Source organism: Hyaena hyaena, unplaced genomic scaffold (assembly GCF_003009895.1).
Source record: "Hyaena hyaena isolate Hyena2069 unplaced genomic scaffold, ASM300989v1 scaffold_193, whole genome shotgun sequence".
NCBI lineage: Eukaryota > Metazoa > Chordata > Mammalia > Carnivora > Hyaenidae > Hyaena > Hyaena hyaena.
Window position 1 is genome coordinate 1,632,063 of NW_024080823.1, and position 18,581 is coordinate 1,650,643.

At 43.2% G+C, this 18,581-nt stretch overlaps 1 protein-coding gene and 1 non-coding gene across 5 annotated transcripts in view; one reads left to right on the plus strand and one right to left on the minus strand.

Annotated features, from left to right (window-relative positions):
* TTC13 (tetratricopeptide repeat domain 13) overlaps positions 1–18,581 on the minus strand; it is an 87,180-nt gene that overhangs the window by 40,520 nt on the left and 28,079 nt on the right. For 2 of the 4 annotated variants that reach the window (XM_039241251.1, XM_039241250.1), the window contains exons 5-8: positions 8,641–8,706; positions 7,028–7,120; positions 4,288–4,404; positions 2,941–3,051 (exon numbers count right to left, since the gene is read on the minus strand). In XM_039241251.1, coding sequence (XP_039097182.1) covers positions 2,941–3,051; positions 4,288–4,404; positions 7,028–7,120; positions 8,641–8,706 — 387 coding nt within the window. The remainder of the gene's footprint in view (positions 1–2,940; positions 3,052–4,287; positions 4,405–7,027; positions 7,121–8,640; positions 8,707–18,581) is intronic. The other 2 variants (XM_039241254.1, XM_039241252.1) reach the window with 1 other exon arrangement.
* LOC120237840 lies at positions 13,433–13,587 on the plus strand. Its single transcript, XR_005530056.1, has one exon. It is a non-coding gene; the product is annotated as a small nucleolar RNA SNORA62/SNORA6 family (small nucleolar RNA).

Sequence of the window (18,581 nt, forward strand, 5' to 3'; positions counted from 1 at the left end):
ACGAAGAGAACAGTTGCAGGGGCCTCTCAAAGTGAAGGCTGACAAGAAAACAGGTGCTCGGAATATACCACTTTTGAAACGTCCTTACAACACAGATGCGAGGAGAGTTTTTGCTGTTGTTTTCCCCAGGGAAATCCAAAATGCCTGATCCATCCACCAAGCTGGATGGCTACAAAATCTGTCGGGTCACATTGCCTGCATAATTTCTAACATACGACCTCATTAAGGAAATAAGCAACCCACCCACCTAATTAATTTCTAAATTGCCGCTGACCTGGGCTGACCAGCTTTAGGATATAAAGACATCTCTAATTCAGGGGTCCGTTGGATATGTCGCCTCTACGGTTAATAAGAGAAATAAAGAGATCTAGGCTAAGTTCATTAGTTTAAGGAAAGCATGTCACCACTGACCGAGTTTTCCAATCTGTGTAACTGGGACACCCTTTGCTCCTTCTATGCTTAGTGGGGGTGCCATTGGGATGGGTGAGACAATACGCAAACAGTCTGACCTCCTCGGAAGGCAGATCTATAAAAACGCAATTTCCCATCTATCACACACGCTGATGCTCTTTACAATCTCAGGGAAGAGAAGGCGCCACAGACTTTGGCTGGCAAGTCTGGTTCACTGAGGGGCTCATGGGATAGAAGCCCGGCTTCTGGGTTCTCCTCGCGTGGATTTGGAAGAAGCCAAACTGAGTTTTAGACCCTGTGCCGTGTGTAGTGTGTCTCTGTGCTCTTTTCTGACAAATTTTCATGTCCAAGTAGCACAGAGTCCTCCCTGACCACGTTCCTCCACTCGGCTTTCTGGTTCACCGTGAAACCCTCTGTCTGCATCTGTTTCCTTTAGAAAAATATCTTTTCACCTTTCAGTACTGACGGCTGGTGTTTTTTTGCATTTCAGATGTTTCTCTCCTCTGTGAGAGACTCAAGGGATAGCCTTTGCATACGGTATTGTGATGATGAGGTTTTTCTTAATTTAAGGTGACTGAGAGAAGGTAAGAGGAATAGGGACAGATAAAAAATAAAACTGGAAAAGCCCATCTGGCAGTTGCTCAAAGCGCATTTTAAATAACTGCTCTCGATGCCGGGGGCTGCCAGCCTGAGTTGGGGGGGCGGCAGAGGGGGTACGGGAAATCTGTGAGGACCACCCACCACACCCTTGCAGGAAGGACAGGAAGAAAATCTCAACAGTTCCCTCTGGTTTTTGTGGTTTGTGGATAGGAGTTATTTTTTTAAGGCCTCTGACACTTGGATTAAACTAAATGTTCACATGTAACATGATCTGTAATGACTAACACCTGATCGGTGTTCATAGCTCTGAAAGTACTTTTCACCCGTTATTTTACTGAGCCCCTTCAAGAGGCAAACGGGAGAATCATCTCTAGGAGGCAAAGAGGGGAGTGGCTGAAAAGGCGTAAGTAGCTTGTCCCGTGGGACAGTTCGCAGGATTCCGAGCGGAGCTCCGGCCAAGGCCTTCCAACTCCAAATCCAACGCTCTGTCCTTGAAATTCATTTAGTCCACTAGTACTTACTGAGCACCTTCTACGTGACAGGTGCTGCCTGTAACACTGTGGATTTACATGTGGCCTTTTGACAGGTCAACTGCGCCTACCCCCTAAGAGCATGTGCGTGATCCTCGGAACGACTTTCCGTAATAAAGCACATGTTCTTGCTGCCCAACGCACCCTTCCTGCCATGCACTCCTGAATTCTTCACAGCTGTCAAAGTCAAGGTAAAGAGCAACCTTCTCTTTGCTGACTCTCTTGACCTGTGAGTTAGCATGAAGTGTTTTTCACCTACACAGGAGGACTTAAGACAGAAGGCTTGGGCGGGTCCTACCCCAGAGCTCCAACACTGTGCTGGCCAGGGGAGCTGAGGGGGCCACTGTGAGAGATCGGGGCTCCGCTCCCGGCGCCCAGCCAGGTCCGTACCCCAAGATAAGGCCGGTACACCATAGGTCCTCAACACGCTCAGAGAGGGCTGGACCAAGGACAGGAGGCAGGGACAGGCCGGAGGTGACACTGCCTCTCCACACATCAGTTGGCTTGGATGACGCCTTTTCTATTTCCTTCAAGTCCTTCCTCCCCACCCCCAACAGCAATCTCCAGGCGGCAGCAGTGAGGTGCTCATTGTAGAAATGTCTCCAGACCGGCTCCTGGAGCCCCCAGGAGTCCGATCAGGTCTTCAGCTACCAGGGTCTCCCCGTGGTCCTCTGCCCGCAACCTCCCCAGCCACTGGCGTGTCAGAATCCACCCCCAAAATGGCAGATGTGGTCTCAATTACATCCCTTCCCCCAAATCTAGATTTTACAGCACTCTGGGCCCATAAATCAAAGTCAAGATGCTCAGCATAGCACTCTAGACATTTTGGCCACCTCCCCTCGGCCGACTTGCCAGCTCAACTCTCTTATGCTCAAACCTATTTGCTACGCTGCAAAATGGCCATACCTCCATGTTCTACACCAGCGCTCACACTTTCTCTCCACCTGAAGTAGCTGGCTGCCCCCAATCCACTCCTGCAACGCCCAGGACAAAGTCCACTTGCTCTCTGGAACCTTCTCTAACACCGCAGTTTAAGTGAATCCTTCTTCCTATCTCTGTTTCCAAAGCACTTTCCTTATATTAATGTTTTTAGTGTATTTGCCATATGATATATTATACGTGTGTGTGTGGGCGGGGGGGGGGGGGATTGGTGAATTGTATCCTTCCCAAGCATAAAGTGCAAAGAATTCTTTCTCCCTCTTTATCCTTGTCCCGTCTGCACCAGATAGTAGGAGCTCAATAAATACACCGACTCAAACCCCTTCCGAAAATAAACCACTTAGGTGGACACGTGAGATGTCATTTGCAAACAGGCTCAGTGGAATCCCATGAAAGTCTTCCCACCCTCCAGAGGAAACCAGGATCATTATACTGTACACATATTGCGTAATACTTTCACCTTCAAAAGTCCTCTGTGAAAGAAAGTTAGACCTTTGTATAGCATAGCTATAGGCTGGTTTTTGTTCAGTTCTAGGGACTGCTGAAAGTCTTCGTGGGCAGTCGCATAGTCCTACAGAAAGGAGAGCAAGGGAAAAAATATAGTAGGATACATTAGATATTCAGACATTTCCCACTTTTGACAGGTAGGGGGATAAAAACAATCCCATTTCATTCTGTGCCGTCTTTGGCTTTAAAGGGAACATTTCATGCCCATCAATATCAGCTGAATGCTTATCCTGTTTGTTGAAACAGCTGGTTTTCTTAGGAAATTGACAGGGGAAAATCCCGCAAAGGTTTAAATACGCAGTCTCAACTACAAAAAGATGATTTATAGTCTCTCTGCCCCTCCCCTGCTACGTGCTCTCTCTCAAAAATAAATACACATTTTTTAAAAACTATTCATAAAAACAGTATTAAAGTCATAATCTGTTAGAGAAACTTATTTTCTGGTACTAGCATCTTATTACACTGAATACTTTTTAAAAATTTTTTTTAGTGTTTATTAATTTTTGAGAGAGCACAAGCAGGAGAGGGGCAGAGAGAGAGGGAGTCACAGAATCCGAAGCAGGCTCCAGGCTCCGAGCTGTCAGCACAGAGCCCGATGTGGGGCTCGAACCCACGAACCACGAGATCATGACCTGAGCCGAAGTCAGAAGCTTAACCGACTGAACCACCCAGGAGCCCCTACACTGAATACTTCTAAAGGCGATAGGTCAACCTTAACGTGTGTTATGCTGAGACTTTTGTCATACCTATTTTCTTTGGCAATAGAAAATTGTTACTGAAGTTACATAAACCCTCACAAATAACGGTGGAGATCATAAATACCACTATGATGATAAAAGATAACCTTGCCAGATCTGGGTCACTGCCACCGAGAGGCTACAGTCTGAGACGCCATGTTGGTTCCAGTTGTGGCTCTCGCGCCCCAAGGAAGTCAAACTGTGCCTTTCCATTTCACAATCACACCAATAACACGCGCACCTGTTTCCCTGTTCTGACATGTGCAAAAAAGGCTGAAGTACAGTCAAGGAATCAAATCTCTTCATTTTCTCTTTCTTTCTTCCCCGAGTCTAGAATTAGTTACTGCTGACAGTTCAAGCAAGAAAATGTGCTCTCGGTACTTAACATTTCTCCACTGGGCTCAATTTCAGCTAAAGAAAGTGCTTTCCTAACCGTCTATATCACAGGCATATTATTATGCAGCCCCAAACCCAAATCTATCAGAGAGCAGCTTTCTGAAGTGAACAGAAAAGTGAAATCTCTATTATCACAAAAGAAACGTTTCAAGGCAAAAATAACTCACTTCTGATATGAAGTACAGGGTCCCCCGGTGTCTGTACAGCCGTGCTGAGGGCTGCAGCTGAATAGCCTTGGTGAGATCATTCACTGCTTCATTAATTCGTCCCAGAGGGGATAGAATCTATAAACCCAAACATGTAATTAGGGGAGAAATCTTCCAGGGATCAACCCCAAAACTGCCGATGTTTTCGACTTTTCAATGCCACCTCGCCACACTCCACTCACAAAGTTACTTTCCTGGCAGCAAGAATCCTTGACCCCACCTACTACACAGTGAAGTTCAAAGTCATCAGGCTGAGGGGCCCCTGCCTGGTCCTTGTACCGCAGAGGGGGAGGCTGATGAACTAGAACTACAGCAATTGCTCTGTCCTGGTTTCATATTCCGGGTTACAACAGGTGTCGCTCTTCTTGAAATGGGACCCTATTTTTTCCTCAACCTATCTTTATCTTTCAAAACAAAATTTAGCATTTCAAAGTTAATCTGAAGGATAACTTTGAACCATTACAAATAGAGACACTGATGGACACAGATTAGAGTCCTTCATGGTCTTTAGCTAGGTCTTCTGCGGTACGAAGGGCTGATTGACAATCTAATCTAAGATCCCAGGGGTTTGGGGGAGCCCCTTGGTGTTAACTCTTAGCTCATCGGTCAAGATCCGCAAGGCGGAAGAACAGAGGTCTGCAGGCTTGTTTGGGAAGCCCTGGTGATGCAGTGTCAGCTGTGTGCACAGGTGACGATGACAGCACAGAAAACAGCTGAGAATGCAAAAGTCCACCCAGAGGATGTAAGAAAATCCAAAATGGGGTATCAGGACTCATGCAATCAAGCGCAAGCATTTCACCCTGAACTCGGGTTAATTTTGTTCTCATAACATAGGTCATTTCCATCAGCTTCTACTATGGTTTCCTATGGCAGGAACTGAAAACCAGCAAAAGAGAGAGGATTTGGGCAGGCACATCGCCAGAGGCAAGAACAGCAGCTCAGAAGAAGGAAAGGAATAAATTATGGAATATATACCTGAGAATTCAAAAAGCATGGCAGTCTGGGATTGTATTTTGGAAGGAAGAACCATCCCTACCTAGTTTATTAACCCCTAGGTATGTAATTGAACCATCACACCTCAGCACAATAATCGACATTCGTAATAATGGCCGAACTGAAAAAGGTTAAATTATGTTCATGAAATATAGACTATTGTAGCAAGTATGAAAGAGAAAGATTTCTCATAAAATAATTTCAGATGTATGTAAACGGTAAGCTATAATCTAGCTGGAAAAATCACTTTGAAGTGATATTATTGCCTAGTGATGCCAGGAAAGTGGAATATCACTATATATATGTAAGATCATTGAAAATTACTTTTTGGATTACCAATGTCATTTGTGGGTACACGACTAGCTTTTGAGTGGAAATATGGAACTTCTACAGCTGCTGAATAAGTCTTCTTTCTATGTACACTTAATGAATTCATGCTTTATCATGACATTTTAACAAAACGTTGGAGTGATGGAGGGAAAAAGCATCAGCACCCCTCCCCAGAGCAGATATAACCAAATCTCACCCTAAATACCAACAAGGCTCTCGTGCAGTAAAGAACAAATTACAATCCCTTAACCCTTACGGTTACAATCCAAAACAGAGAAGAGGTTATGAATTATATCATTAACTGAGAAAGAATTATATTCAGAAACCCAAATTCCCAATAGGGCATAAAATTCACTGTATGAAACTGAACTGTAACTTTAGACACTGTAACTCTGAGAACAGAATCATCACAAATACAGTTGTTACATTACTAACACCTTTAGTGTTTTCTTTACTTCTAAGTTTTCTCCCCCACAAGAGGAAAGAGGTCATTTTTCCTTTAGTTCAACTATTAAATCCCATTATGTCAGATGATTAAAAGTTAAGTTTTATCCAGTTTGAATATGTTAACAAATTCTAAAGCCTTTGATATGGTTAAACGAATGGTAAAATGAAATCTGGGTAGTTTATGATTATATTATGAAATGGTAAGAGGAACATGTTTTGTGAAAAGGAATGCCTCACCACACACTCCTTTCTCTGACCTGAACACCCTTTCTCCACCTTGTCCCCCAAGCTGTGGGCTCTCTCGGCAGACACTCCTACACTGTGTCCCTGCCGACCTCCCCCATGCCCTGACAAACACGCCCTTCTGTTCCTAAAGAAGCACTTCCTCTTCATGTCTCCTATCACAAACACGACTTGGTATTTTCGCCACGTTACCTCTGTCTCCACTACAAGTCCTAAATTCCTTCAAGGTCTGGTTGTGGTCGCCCTTACCTGCTCTATGTCTCTATGTAGATAAGCACATGTCCCAGGAATTATACATTAGCGTGCACACACACACACACACACACGCCACACACACACACACACGCACATATGCACGTGTAACGGTTATAAATTTCATTCTGACCATATTGTCACACCGTTTTACTAAAGTATGTCATAGATAAACATGAACACTGGCAGTAGTAGTACCTGTTATAACCACATATTTTAATGCTAAATATTACTATTAAATGTTAAATCAGGAGTACTCTCAGTCAGTCCATAATTTTCTAGTAATTTCAACCACGTTTAAAGACATAAAGTACCTATGGAGGAAAATACAATAGAAAAGGGAGCTTTAAAATTTATGTGATAAAATAATAGGAAAAAAAAATCTGAGATTCAACTAATCCAATAATGACAGAGGAAAATAGAAAACCGCACTCACTTCTGCTCGCTGTTCAAATACCTCTGGACGATCTGGTTCCAAGGTAATTACTCGGCTCAGTTCGAACAGAGCAAGTTCAGCATTCTTAATGTCCTTGAAAAGGCATTAGCTTAGTATGAGATACACTGTTACTCAAAACCAGGTTGAATAGTTTTTCTGAAAAAACTAAAAATTTAGTAATGATATAACTACTTATTTAGAAGTAAATATGCGCTTAGCTTCAAGACCAATGATCTGCTGGTTTACATCATTTTATTATAATTACTTAACTCACTCAAACCTACCTACCCATCAGTAGTAGCCCATTAGACCTGGCTATGTATCACAAGTTCCACTGATGGTAGGCTGTTTTCTAAATTGAACCTATTTAAACACTGAATCCATGAATTTCAAGGGATGAGTATGTGGATGGATACCAGCATGCAAAATGATGCTGACCAGGGGCAATGCAGGGGCACCAAGGGGCGGAGTCAGTGTCAGTCAAAACCCTGAAGCCTACATACCTACACCTTGGGAAGTCTAGGTAAGTTCTCTTCTAAATTTGCAGCTTATTTTTATATTAGAAGTAGGAGCATGTTACTTTTACATTAAAAATGCATTAAAGATACAAGCAAATTTCATGTCGAGATGTATAAATAAAAGAGGTGAAAATTAGGAAGAGGCTTATCTCTGACAACTTCCGTCATTTATTGATTTTGAATGTAACACGGTTTCCTTCCAAAACACCTCTATTGTTCCCAAATCTGAGTTTATTCTCAGTCATCTACGACTTGGAAGTATACAAATATTATATAAAATTTCTCCAATAGGCCAGCACCCAAAGGGTACAATTTTTTAAACTGGCAAAGACACAAAAGTGATGCTTCCACCTCAATCATCATTAATTTGAGTATTTCTAATACACAACAGGACAGTAGAATAGTTTGTGTATAATGTTCTAGGCTGAAAATGAGAAGATCTGAATCTTCAACTGTTTACTAATTTACCATATAATCTCAGGAAAATCTTCATTTTTACACCACAATGCCTTTGTTGAGTCAAACAGGTTTATTATAACCCTCCTTCTGCATTCCCCAGAGAAATAAGGGAAAGAGGCTAAAACGATATACTTATCTGGAGGAGAGTATAATATATGATAACAAAATACAAATAATCTTTACCAAAAACAACAAAACCCTTTTGGTCTTTTATTCAACCTTTAAAAATTGTGAAAGAAACTCAAATTCTAAGTCCTACTGCACTATGGATCCCTGGGCTCCACTTCTATGGATGAATATTTCTTGGGAATTCAGTCAAAGTCTCATGCCTCTTCCTTGCTCTATGTCCCGCTCATCGTGAAATCCAGTTTAGGCTGGCAAGGCTGTCCTTTTAGAACAGATGGGAAGATGGACTTCCGGAGCCCTGGGTAGAGAGTCCCGGTCTCCCCCCCCCCCCAGCCTTCCTGGCCGCATGTTGTTGAGTACATTCTCTAAAGCCACGTTCCCAGGCAGGAACTGGCATGCCCCCACTGCGCGTCCATCGGCGCTCAAGGAACAGGGAGCAGTTCTGTCGGAACTCTGGTCCAGGTCAGGTCATGTTAGGCGCTATGGCAAGCGTAGCTATTCCATACTCACATGTAATCCCTTCTTTCCATAGGCTATCCCTCGGCCATAAATTGCACTAACCAGATCAGGCTCCTCCTAGTCAGACCAAAACAGAAACACGTCAAAAACTATAAACAAAACAAAACAAATCAAATCAGTTTCTGCGTAAAGCACGTTAACGCCACAAGTGACAAGCTCTAGTTAAACTACCGCCACACACACGTCCACACGCGGTCCCCAACCAGTACAGTCTGTGTGCTTGAGGCTCATTTGAATGAGACACGTGATTAAGGTTCTTTGCATTAAAAAAAATAACAAAGAGAACCAACATTAACGAGCCCTGTGCTAGTTTCTGTCACACGGTCGTCTCCTTTAAAATGCCATCGTCTCAACAACCCTATGAGCAGCAGCATCCACGATCCTGTCCCCCAGGGAGGGAAACGGAGGCCCGGGGAAATAAACGGTTAGGAGTGAAGCACCAGGCAATGCCTCTTCCTAGTTTGTCCCCCTAGCACAGTCAGGAAATCATCTGAAAAGGGAAGAGCCTCCCAGTGCCAGCCCCATTGAGCAACGAGAAATGAGTCCACTCCACAATCAGCTGGGGTGAATGCAGTCCTTTGTACTATGTGTCAGGATAGGAACCAGCCCCTTTCTGCAAGCCGCCCCAGATGAACTAGATGAAACCCCTCTCGGGCCCAAGGACAAGGTCCTCTGCCTCGCCACCAGGTCCCCACAAACAGGTCAGTGGTATGAATCGTCCCACCTCCTGAGGGAAATGCCTCTCTTCTACATTTAGCCTCTGCAATTTCTACCTCTTCTCAGAATCCTTCCCCTGCATTTAAGAAAGAAGAGTAACAGCTTCTGGCTATAGGGTCCGGGGCAAAACTCTTGACGCTAAAAAGAAATGAGGAGAACTGTACCAGACAAGGCACTTTGTAGACTAATCTATCATTTGGTTTCAAATGTGAGATAGGGGGTCTCCCTGCATTGCAGAAAAAGACACGGCAACTTCAATAAGATTAAGAAAAAAATAAAGGAGAAGATACCATACACTGGAAAACAAAAAAGACTATGGGAAACAGAATCAGGTACACCTGTATCAAGCAGCAAACCGGTGCTTTGGTGGCCTCAGCGGGGTGACTGGCTCACGGTGTATACAAATGGGAAAAATTCAAGTAAATGGTGACAGATCTCCAGCTTCACTTGAAAAATCAAAACATGCAGCAAAGGTAAGTCCACATTTCTGCATTCTCTCATGAAAAAAAAAAAAAAAACTAGAGCTAAATACTGGCCGCTTCTTTAGATGAGGGGTACATATTCATCAGTTTCCCAGAAGCCCACCCATCACCTCTACATCATGGCAATCCACTTCACTCATTTAAACTTCTTCCCAGGCTCTAGACAGTTATGTCTGGATTTATAACTTATATGTGACTGGCATGAAGGGCACCATGCTGTTTGCTAAACGGGAAAAAAACCCAAGTTACAGAACTACGGAGGAATGGCACCTTTTTTTATAAACGGTACTTATAAATGATTTGTGTGGGTCAGTACATGTGCAGAAAAGAATGCTTCAAGATGCTAACAGCAAATTTCTCTTGGGGGTGGGATTACCAGATATGTTTCCACTCTACTTACTATTCCTTTTCATTGTTTAAGACAAATGTGTAAACATTTATAGTCAGAAAAGGATGTTTTAAGGAATATGCATGATAGAAAATAGACATTTTTATTATAAATAAAACATTTTATTCAAATAAATAATTGGAATATTATAAACTACAGAAAATCTAGAAAATGAAGAAAAGCACAAAGAAGGGAGTAAAGGGCATTCCATAATCCAGACACCCAGAGATAACAACACTTGAAACATTTAAATGTCCTCCCTGGCTGGCAAATAAAAGAGGCAGAGGGGTAGTTTGGAGAGAGAGGGATACACGCACAGAGAGAGAGGAAGAGCAGGAAGAACTCCCAATGAGGAGTTAAGGTAAAATTGACTTCATGTGTTTCCATAGCAATACTGCCTGCCAGGAGACAGAACAGTCCACAGAGAAGAGTACCTCATCCAGGCCGGGGCAGGGAGCAGTGAGCTCACAGGGCTCTTCCCCTGTGAGGACATTCTCCAGGGAGAGGAACACCTACTCTCAGATTTGTAATGTCTCAAAATATAATACCTAAGAAGCTTTCCCCCTAAAACTGAAAAAAAAAAAAAATTATGAGGGTCAAATCAGAAAAAACAAAAAGTGTACTTAAATAAATAGTTCTTCTACTTTAGTGGCATCTGCCTGTGGGCAGGGCCAGCCACTCGGGGGCTCATCCTCATCTCCCCGCCACCATGTCCACTCAGGAAATCCCACAGTCTTGCCTCCTGCATACACTCTGCTGTCCCTCACTCCCAATGCACCCGACGCCTTGTCTGACGCCTCCCCAGCTCTCTTACGCAACTGCAACCTACTTAACCATGTTCCTGTTTCTTCCCATCTAGTCTCCGACCCCACACTAAGAATTATCTAGCAGCGAACTCTGATGTCGCCCTAGCTGAAATTATTCATTGGCTCCCCAACACCTACAACAGCCACATTCCAACATATTATTGCTCTAACTCACAGTAAAATGCCTCTTACATTGTAACCCTGTGTACATATATTTTATGTATATAACATGCACACGCACACGCATACACACATTAGAAATAAAAGTTGCACTAAGTCAAACCTAGTCTTCCTATCTGCAATGCAATCTGCTGTTTTCTATCCTAGTGTATTTCATTTTAAAAAAAAGTGCTAGTCTTCACTTGCCATTCAATTTCAGGCCCTACTAAAAGGTAGTGACTCACACTTTGAAAAACAATGAGGTAACATCTAAATGCTTTCGTAGAAAATATCGATCATTTTCATGCCTTACTGTTCAGTCCCATCTCCTTCCACTTTCCACTCATAATTCAAACTCTGTAAATGAGCAGTACTTCATAGTTCTCTAGATAAAAGATGCTCTCCCAAGCTCAGAGTTTTGTAGATGCTAGTCCATCTGCCGGGAACACTCACCTACCACCCCAGCTCAAACACTAACTCTCCTCTGGCTCCTTCCAGACTCCCCTGGAAAATAAATAAGCTCCTTTACCTTGGTTCCTACTATGTGTTGTATAGACATTAGTCATTTGGTCAACAAATACTTACTTAGGACCAGCTTTTAGCCATGTACTAGGAATACTATAGTAACCAAAAACAAAGACAGAAGGCAAGACTTAGAGTTCAGCCAAAGAATCACAAATATAAAGTCACATCTTCAGTAAGAGCTAGAGTAGTAAATGGTGCTTTTAGAAAACACATAAAGACTAGACACAATTAGGAAGGTTTCCCCGAGGAAGAGGTACCTTGGCTGAAATGTGCAGTGGGGGAGGGCATCTCAGAGGAGCTGTTCCAGGCAGAGGGAGCCAAAGGCCCCAAGGCAAGCAGGGAGCATAGTGTCTGCTCCAGGATGAGGTTGGAGAGGAAGGCAGGGACCTTCTTAAGGATTTTAATCTCTAAGCTAAAACCAACAGCAAAGCAGGTGTGTGTTTTAAAGTGCAGACGTGCATACGTATGGACGGTGTGCATGCGTGTGGCACATGTGAGGTGATAAGCTGGGAAACCATGGTGGCTTGGCTGTGGTTTGAACAGAGCAGGGAGAAGCAGAGGGACAAGAGAGGTACTTGGGAGCTATCCAGATAGAGTTGGTGCTGAAGTCAGTAGCACACAGATGTGTGGAGCAGGCGGACTCATGCCATTGATCCAGGCAGCACTGGCACATGACCAGGGATTCTTTCTCACTTATGGGTAGGGGTATGTGGAGGGATCGGGAGAAAGCATGCAGTCAAGTTGGAACCTCTTAATGGATATAATTCCATTGAAATTATTCTATTACTCATTATATTGCATCTGCACATTTGTCACCCAGGGGAACACAATCTCCTCAAGGGAATGTCTTCTCATGCTTGGGTATATGACGCTTAGCACATGGCCTGACACTTGTCTTAATATGTAACAGTTATTAGTTAATAATCAACATTAGCCATTTCTTAGGCAGCTAAGAAGATCTTAATGAATATTAAAGACTATCACATCAAAGTCAGCTTGGCCTGGCCTCCTCTTCTCACAGAGGAAGCAAGCAGATGACCTGGCCTGAAACAATGAGGTACCATGTTTGGGAAAAAAGCCATCCCAGGGTTCTGTAAGCAAAGCAGTGTGACAGATGTGCCATTGGAATAGCTTCAGGTGGGTCAACGGCTATCACAGCTATAATATTTTTATAGCAATAAAAAATTTCAAACCTTTAAAAGATAGCCATTCAACAGTTTCTAACAGTTCAAATATCTGAACACTGACAACTTCCTGAATTTGGTAATCATTATTTTGGACCTCAGGATTTTATGTGTGGCCGCCACTGGCAGAGAGCACTATGGTGACCCTATGTGTGTTGCTTCCCCAGCCCTCACTCTAGGTCACCCACGTGGTCTGATCATGCCTGCAGCAGTGACTTTCAGTTCTGCCAGCGACAGATAACAAGTTGTATCAATCAAGACAAGTAACCAAACATATTATATAACAACAACAATAATTATACATCCTGCTATACTGTCTAAAAAGAAATTCTAGGGGCGCCTGGGTGGGAGAGTCCATTAAACATTTGACTTTTGGTCCCAGCTCAGGTCATGATCTCACAGTTCGTGAGTTTGAGCCCTGCATCAGGTTCTGCGCTGGTGGTGTGGAGCCTGCTTGGGATTCTGTCTTTTTTTCCTCCCTGCCCCTCCCCTGCTTATGCACTCTCTCTCTCTCAAAATAAATGAGAAAACTTAAAAAAAAAAATTCTAGAGGCCACTAGCTGGCCAATGAACTCACAAGTATCAGTAGTGTGCTACATAAAGGGCAGGTCTTTCCCTAACACCATGAGGATCTCTGGCCCAATAAGTGGAGTTTGGTAGTAATTCCTGCTACAAGTGTAAAAAAAAAAAAAAAAGTAATTATAAAAAGAATAAATTGAATACAGAAATCTAAATATTGTATGAATCTGTAAAGGATTATTGTAGTTGTTATTTCAGTTATAATCTTGTATTAAGAGTTCCTAAATTTATTTTTTTTAAGTTTTTTTTTTTTAATTTTTTTTAATGTTTATTTTTGAGAGAGAGAGAGAGAGTGTGTGAGAGGGGGCGGAACAGAGAGAGAAAGAGACATAGAATCTGAAGCAGGCTCTAGGCTCTGAGCTGTCAGCAAAGAGCACAACACAGGCTTGAACTCACAAACCCTGAGATCATGACCTGAGCCAAAGTCAGAGGCTTAACCGACTGGGCCACTCAGGTGCCTCAAGAGTTCCTAAATTTAAACGACAGATTTTCTTATTTTTCTTGATTGATACAAGTTTAATATTTTGTCTATCATGGGCTTCAAATGTTAACAAGAAGTCTAAACTCTTTATGAAATGTCATAATGCACTACATTTTCAGATAAAAACCAGTATTTACTTCTAAAAACAAATTGGGCTCGGAATATTGATTTTTCAAAATATTTTTGAGTCTACAAGTCTAATAATATTTACATTCTACCAAGTATTCAGAATTTTACTTTTTAAAATATTTATTTATTTTGGGGAGAGCTCAAGCAGGGAGGGGCAGAGAGAGGGGGACAGAGGATCTGAAGTGGGTTCTGCACTGTCAGGCAGACAGGAGAGAGTCTGATGTGGGGCTCGGACTCATGAACTGCAAGACCATCACCTGAGCCGAAGTCGGATGTTCAACAGACAGAGCCACCCAGGTGTCCCAAGTGTTCAGAATTTGAAATTACTTCAGTGAAAACTAAGATTTCAATCTTCCAATATTGCTTACTTTTTGCAAATGCACAATCATTGTGTAATAAAATGAGATAGTTACACTACCGGGATCACGTACACTTAGATGTCTTAAGTCCCAAGACATCGATCTTCTTAAATTCAGAAAGGTCTAATTTACTATCCTCATTACACCATTTATATAGCGGCTTTAAATTTTACAAATACTTATATTTCCACCACCAAGGCTGGCTTTCTCATTAAAACTCAAAAGTCGGGGCGCCTGGGTGGCTTAGTCGGTTAAGCGTCCGACTTTCGCTTAGGTCATGATCTCTCGGTTCGTGGGTTCGTGCCCCGCGTCGGGCTCTGTGCTGACTGCCAGCTCAGAGCCTGGAGCCTGTTTCAGTCTGTGACTCCCTCTCTCTCTCTGACCCTCCCCTGCTCACGCTGTCTCTCTCTCTCTCTCCTAGAAATAAATAATAAAAATATTTAAAAAAAAAAAAAAGAAATAAAACTCAAAAGTCACTGGATCAAAGACAAATAAGTAAAAAAGTCAGTGCGCAGCAATGTAACGAGGACTGAGTTTTGCCCAAGCCACAGACCCACATACATAATTACAAGAAGGATGTTCACAAATCACACAGAGAGGCATGTTTCATATTTTGTCAGCTCGTGTAAAATAAGAAACAAACATTTTTATGGATTCCATTCCACCCGAATCAGATGACCTCAAGTCCACACAATTAATAAGCAAGGCCAATGCCTCATAAAACTTCTGCAGCACTCATATTACCAAGCCCTGCCTGGGGACCAAGGCAGCGCCAGAGTTGGGAGGTGGATCTGCTTTTCAAGAACATGGTCATCAATACATGGACACGTGGGCAGGCACTGGTTAGAGACAGCATTAATTAACAAGCTTTTAAACCAGGAGTTTTCAGTGCAGTCTGATAGATCTATTAAGCTTTGAAATTATGCTCAGTTGGAAACCCAGATGCTTAAGGAGTCTTTTTTTTTTTTTCCTTTATCGATGTACCAAGTACCCCCTAGTTAGAGAACTACTCAAATACCTTACGGCAACAGAAACTGGAAACATCTTACAAGTTTGCCCCTTATGGTGCAGCTAAGAAACAAAAGGAAGTTGTTTAAAAGCTTTACGTCAAAAAGTCATTCTGGAATTTAAGTAGCCCAGATTGTACTTTAAAGGATCTTATAAAAATGGGGAATCTCCATACGATTTAAGCCTCAGGGTCCCATTTGTTCTCCACTTTCTATGAAAGGAATCAGGTTGCACATTCCTGCTGCATACCGGAGGAGTTCACAGGCTGTGTCTAAAAGAAAGGTTTTATCAAGTGTTCACGACCTCAAAACCCCTGAAGAGCTTGTGTGCAAACAGTCACCGCTGCGGGTTCACTAGAGGATGTGTGCCGGCTTATGGGTACTGAGCTTCTGGACGCGCAGCGGGTCCTGCAGAGAGCAGGCAAGCGCCCGGTGCACATACTGGCAAGAACGGTCCTGAAGTCGTGCTCAGTCCAGTGCTGCAGTGGTACTCAGTCCTGTCCTGCAGCGGTACTCGGTCCGGTCCTGTAGCGGTACTTGGCCCGGTCCTGCAGCGGTACTCGGTCCGGTCATGCAGCGGTACTCAGTCCGGTCATGCAGCGGTACTCGGTCCGGTCCTGCAGCGGTACTCGGTCTGGCCCTGCAGTGGTACTCGGTCCGGTCATGCAGTGGTACTCGGTCCGGTCCTGCAGTGGTACTCAGTCCGGTCATGCAGCAGTACTTGGTCCTGTCCTGCAGTGGTACTCGGTCCAGTCCTAATGCGGTATTCAGCCCAGTCCTGCAGTGGTACTCAGTCCAGGCCTAACATGATACTCGGTCCTGTCCTAACATGACACTCAGTCCAGTACTAACGTGGTACTTGGTCCAGTCCTAATGTGGTACTCGATCCAGTCCTAACATGACACTCAGTCCAATCCTAACATGGTACTCAGTCCAGTCCTAACGTGGTACTTGGTCCAGTCCTGCAGCGGTACTCGGTCCAGTCCTAACATGGTACTCAGTCCAGTCCTGCAGTGGTGACCAGTCCAGTCCTAACGTGGTACTCAGTCCAGTCCTAACGTGGTACTAGGTCCAGTCCTGCTGTGGTACTCAGTCCAGTCCTAACGTGACACTCAGTCCAGTACTAATGTGGTACTCAGTCCAGTCCTAACGTGGTACTCAGTCCAGTCTTGCAGTGGTACTCGGTCTAGTCCTAACATGATACTCAGTCCAGTCCTGCAGTGGTCCTTGGTCCAGCCCTAATGTGAAGAGGGAAAGGCAAGGGGGCAGCGTCTGTGTGGCAGTGGTGAGCAAATCGCTCTTCGGGACCCCGGATGTGGGCAAGTATCGCTGGGATTAAAAAACCAGTGTGATTATAGCAGGAAACAGTTCTGCTGCATTTGCCAATGTAAGAAAAGAAGAGCAGTTAGATTTAAAGAAGGATAATGCTTTTAAAATAGAATTTAAAGGGGCGCCTGGGTGGCTTAGTCGGTTAAGCGTCCAACTTTCGCTTAGGTCATGATCTCGCGGTTCGTGGGTTCGAGCCCCACATCAGGCTCTGTGCTGACTGCCAGCTCAGAGCCTGGAGCCTGTTTCAGTCTGTGACTCCCTCTCTCTCTGACCCTCCCCTGCTCGCGCTGTCTTTCTCTCTCTCTCCTAGAAATAAATAAAAAACATTAAAAAAAAAAAGAGAGAAAAAAATAAAATAAAATAAAATAGAATTTAAAGTGACCAACTTCTGCAAATCCTGACTCACAGTAAGAAAAGCGGTTCTGGTGAACTGGAGCAATGGCAATAGCTCTTCTTTGGACCCGAGCTACCAGCTGCTCCTGCAGTTTCTTGATAAGACTGCTATCAAGAATTTAAAGAAACCAACAGAAAGCTCGCAAGTAGGAATCCCGGGCATCACTTTTCAGAGACAAAACCCGACACGGAAAAGTTTCGTCTGCAAAGGCAGGACTGAGTTTCTCTTTAAAATTTTTGAGAAGAATTTTAGCATTTTTTTCAATCAGTCTTTATGCCCAGTATTTCTCGTAGTTCTGGAACACGAAGACAACGTAACAAACAGAATCTGGAGAGGCTCTCTCTAGATGCCTCTACATTTGCTCTCGTTTGCTCCGGTGTGTCACGCGAATAGGCTTTTCCACATGTGTCATGATGTGGACAAGGCTGGGAAGCCCCAAGACGAAGGGACAGAAGGCAGAAATCGCCAAGAAGGGCCAGCAGGAAAAGCCAGAGTGCACTCTTGTGCCTACATCAAAGTGTGTTCTAAGCGGTCGCCCGGGTCTGTCCTCTGTGTGCCAGCAGTACTTGAACTTGTGCTGTCCCCCGTCCTCTGTTGCTGCCTCACCAATACCTGCATCACCAGGATGTAGTGCAGACTAATGAAAATGTTACATCAAACATCAATATATTAAGACCTTTTCTTGGCACAAGGAGAGAAAGTTGGATCTACTTTCTGAATGCAGTGGCAAGAGAAATACATTTTACAACAATAGATGGACAACATGATGAATAGTATAGAGCCAATAGAAGCATAAGATTACAGAGACTCACTGAAAAACATCCACAGTATAAAATTCAGTGAAAAAGTAATGTAAAATAGTACATATATTCAGATTATAAAACACAAACGCATACATACTTTGAAAAGGTCATACACAAAAAAACTTCACTAATGGTAAAGTGGCAGAATTAGGAAATTTTTTATTGACTAAAGTTTTTTTTTAATCATTGTTATACTGCCTTCAACTACAATGGTAAAAATGGTTTTCAAAAAGTTGAATGAATTGATAATATGTATGTAAACTCTCACTGTTTTCTGCTATCAGCTACCAGAGATTAACTGACTTCTGCTCCTAGAAAGGTACTAAAACCTCCCTTTCAAACCAGGGCCAAGTGTTAACTGTGTGAAGGGCTTGCTTCCATTTTCCAATAGTGCAAATCTCACTGAAAGGCGATTCTTAATATGACTAATAATCTACCCTCCATACTTCACACTCCACTGACAAATGCTGTTCCATATGAGCACTCAAACACACAACAGCTTGTATCTCAGTGATTTTGAGACTGAAGACACAAGTGTCGATATAATTATTCTATGTATAAAAAAAAAAAAAAACAAAAGTGGTGCAGAA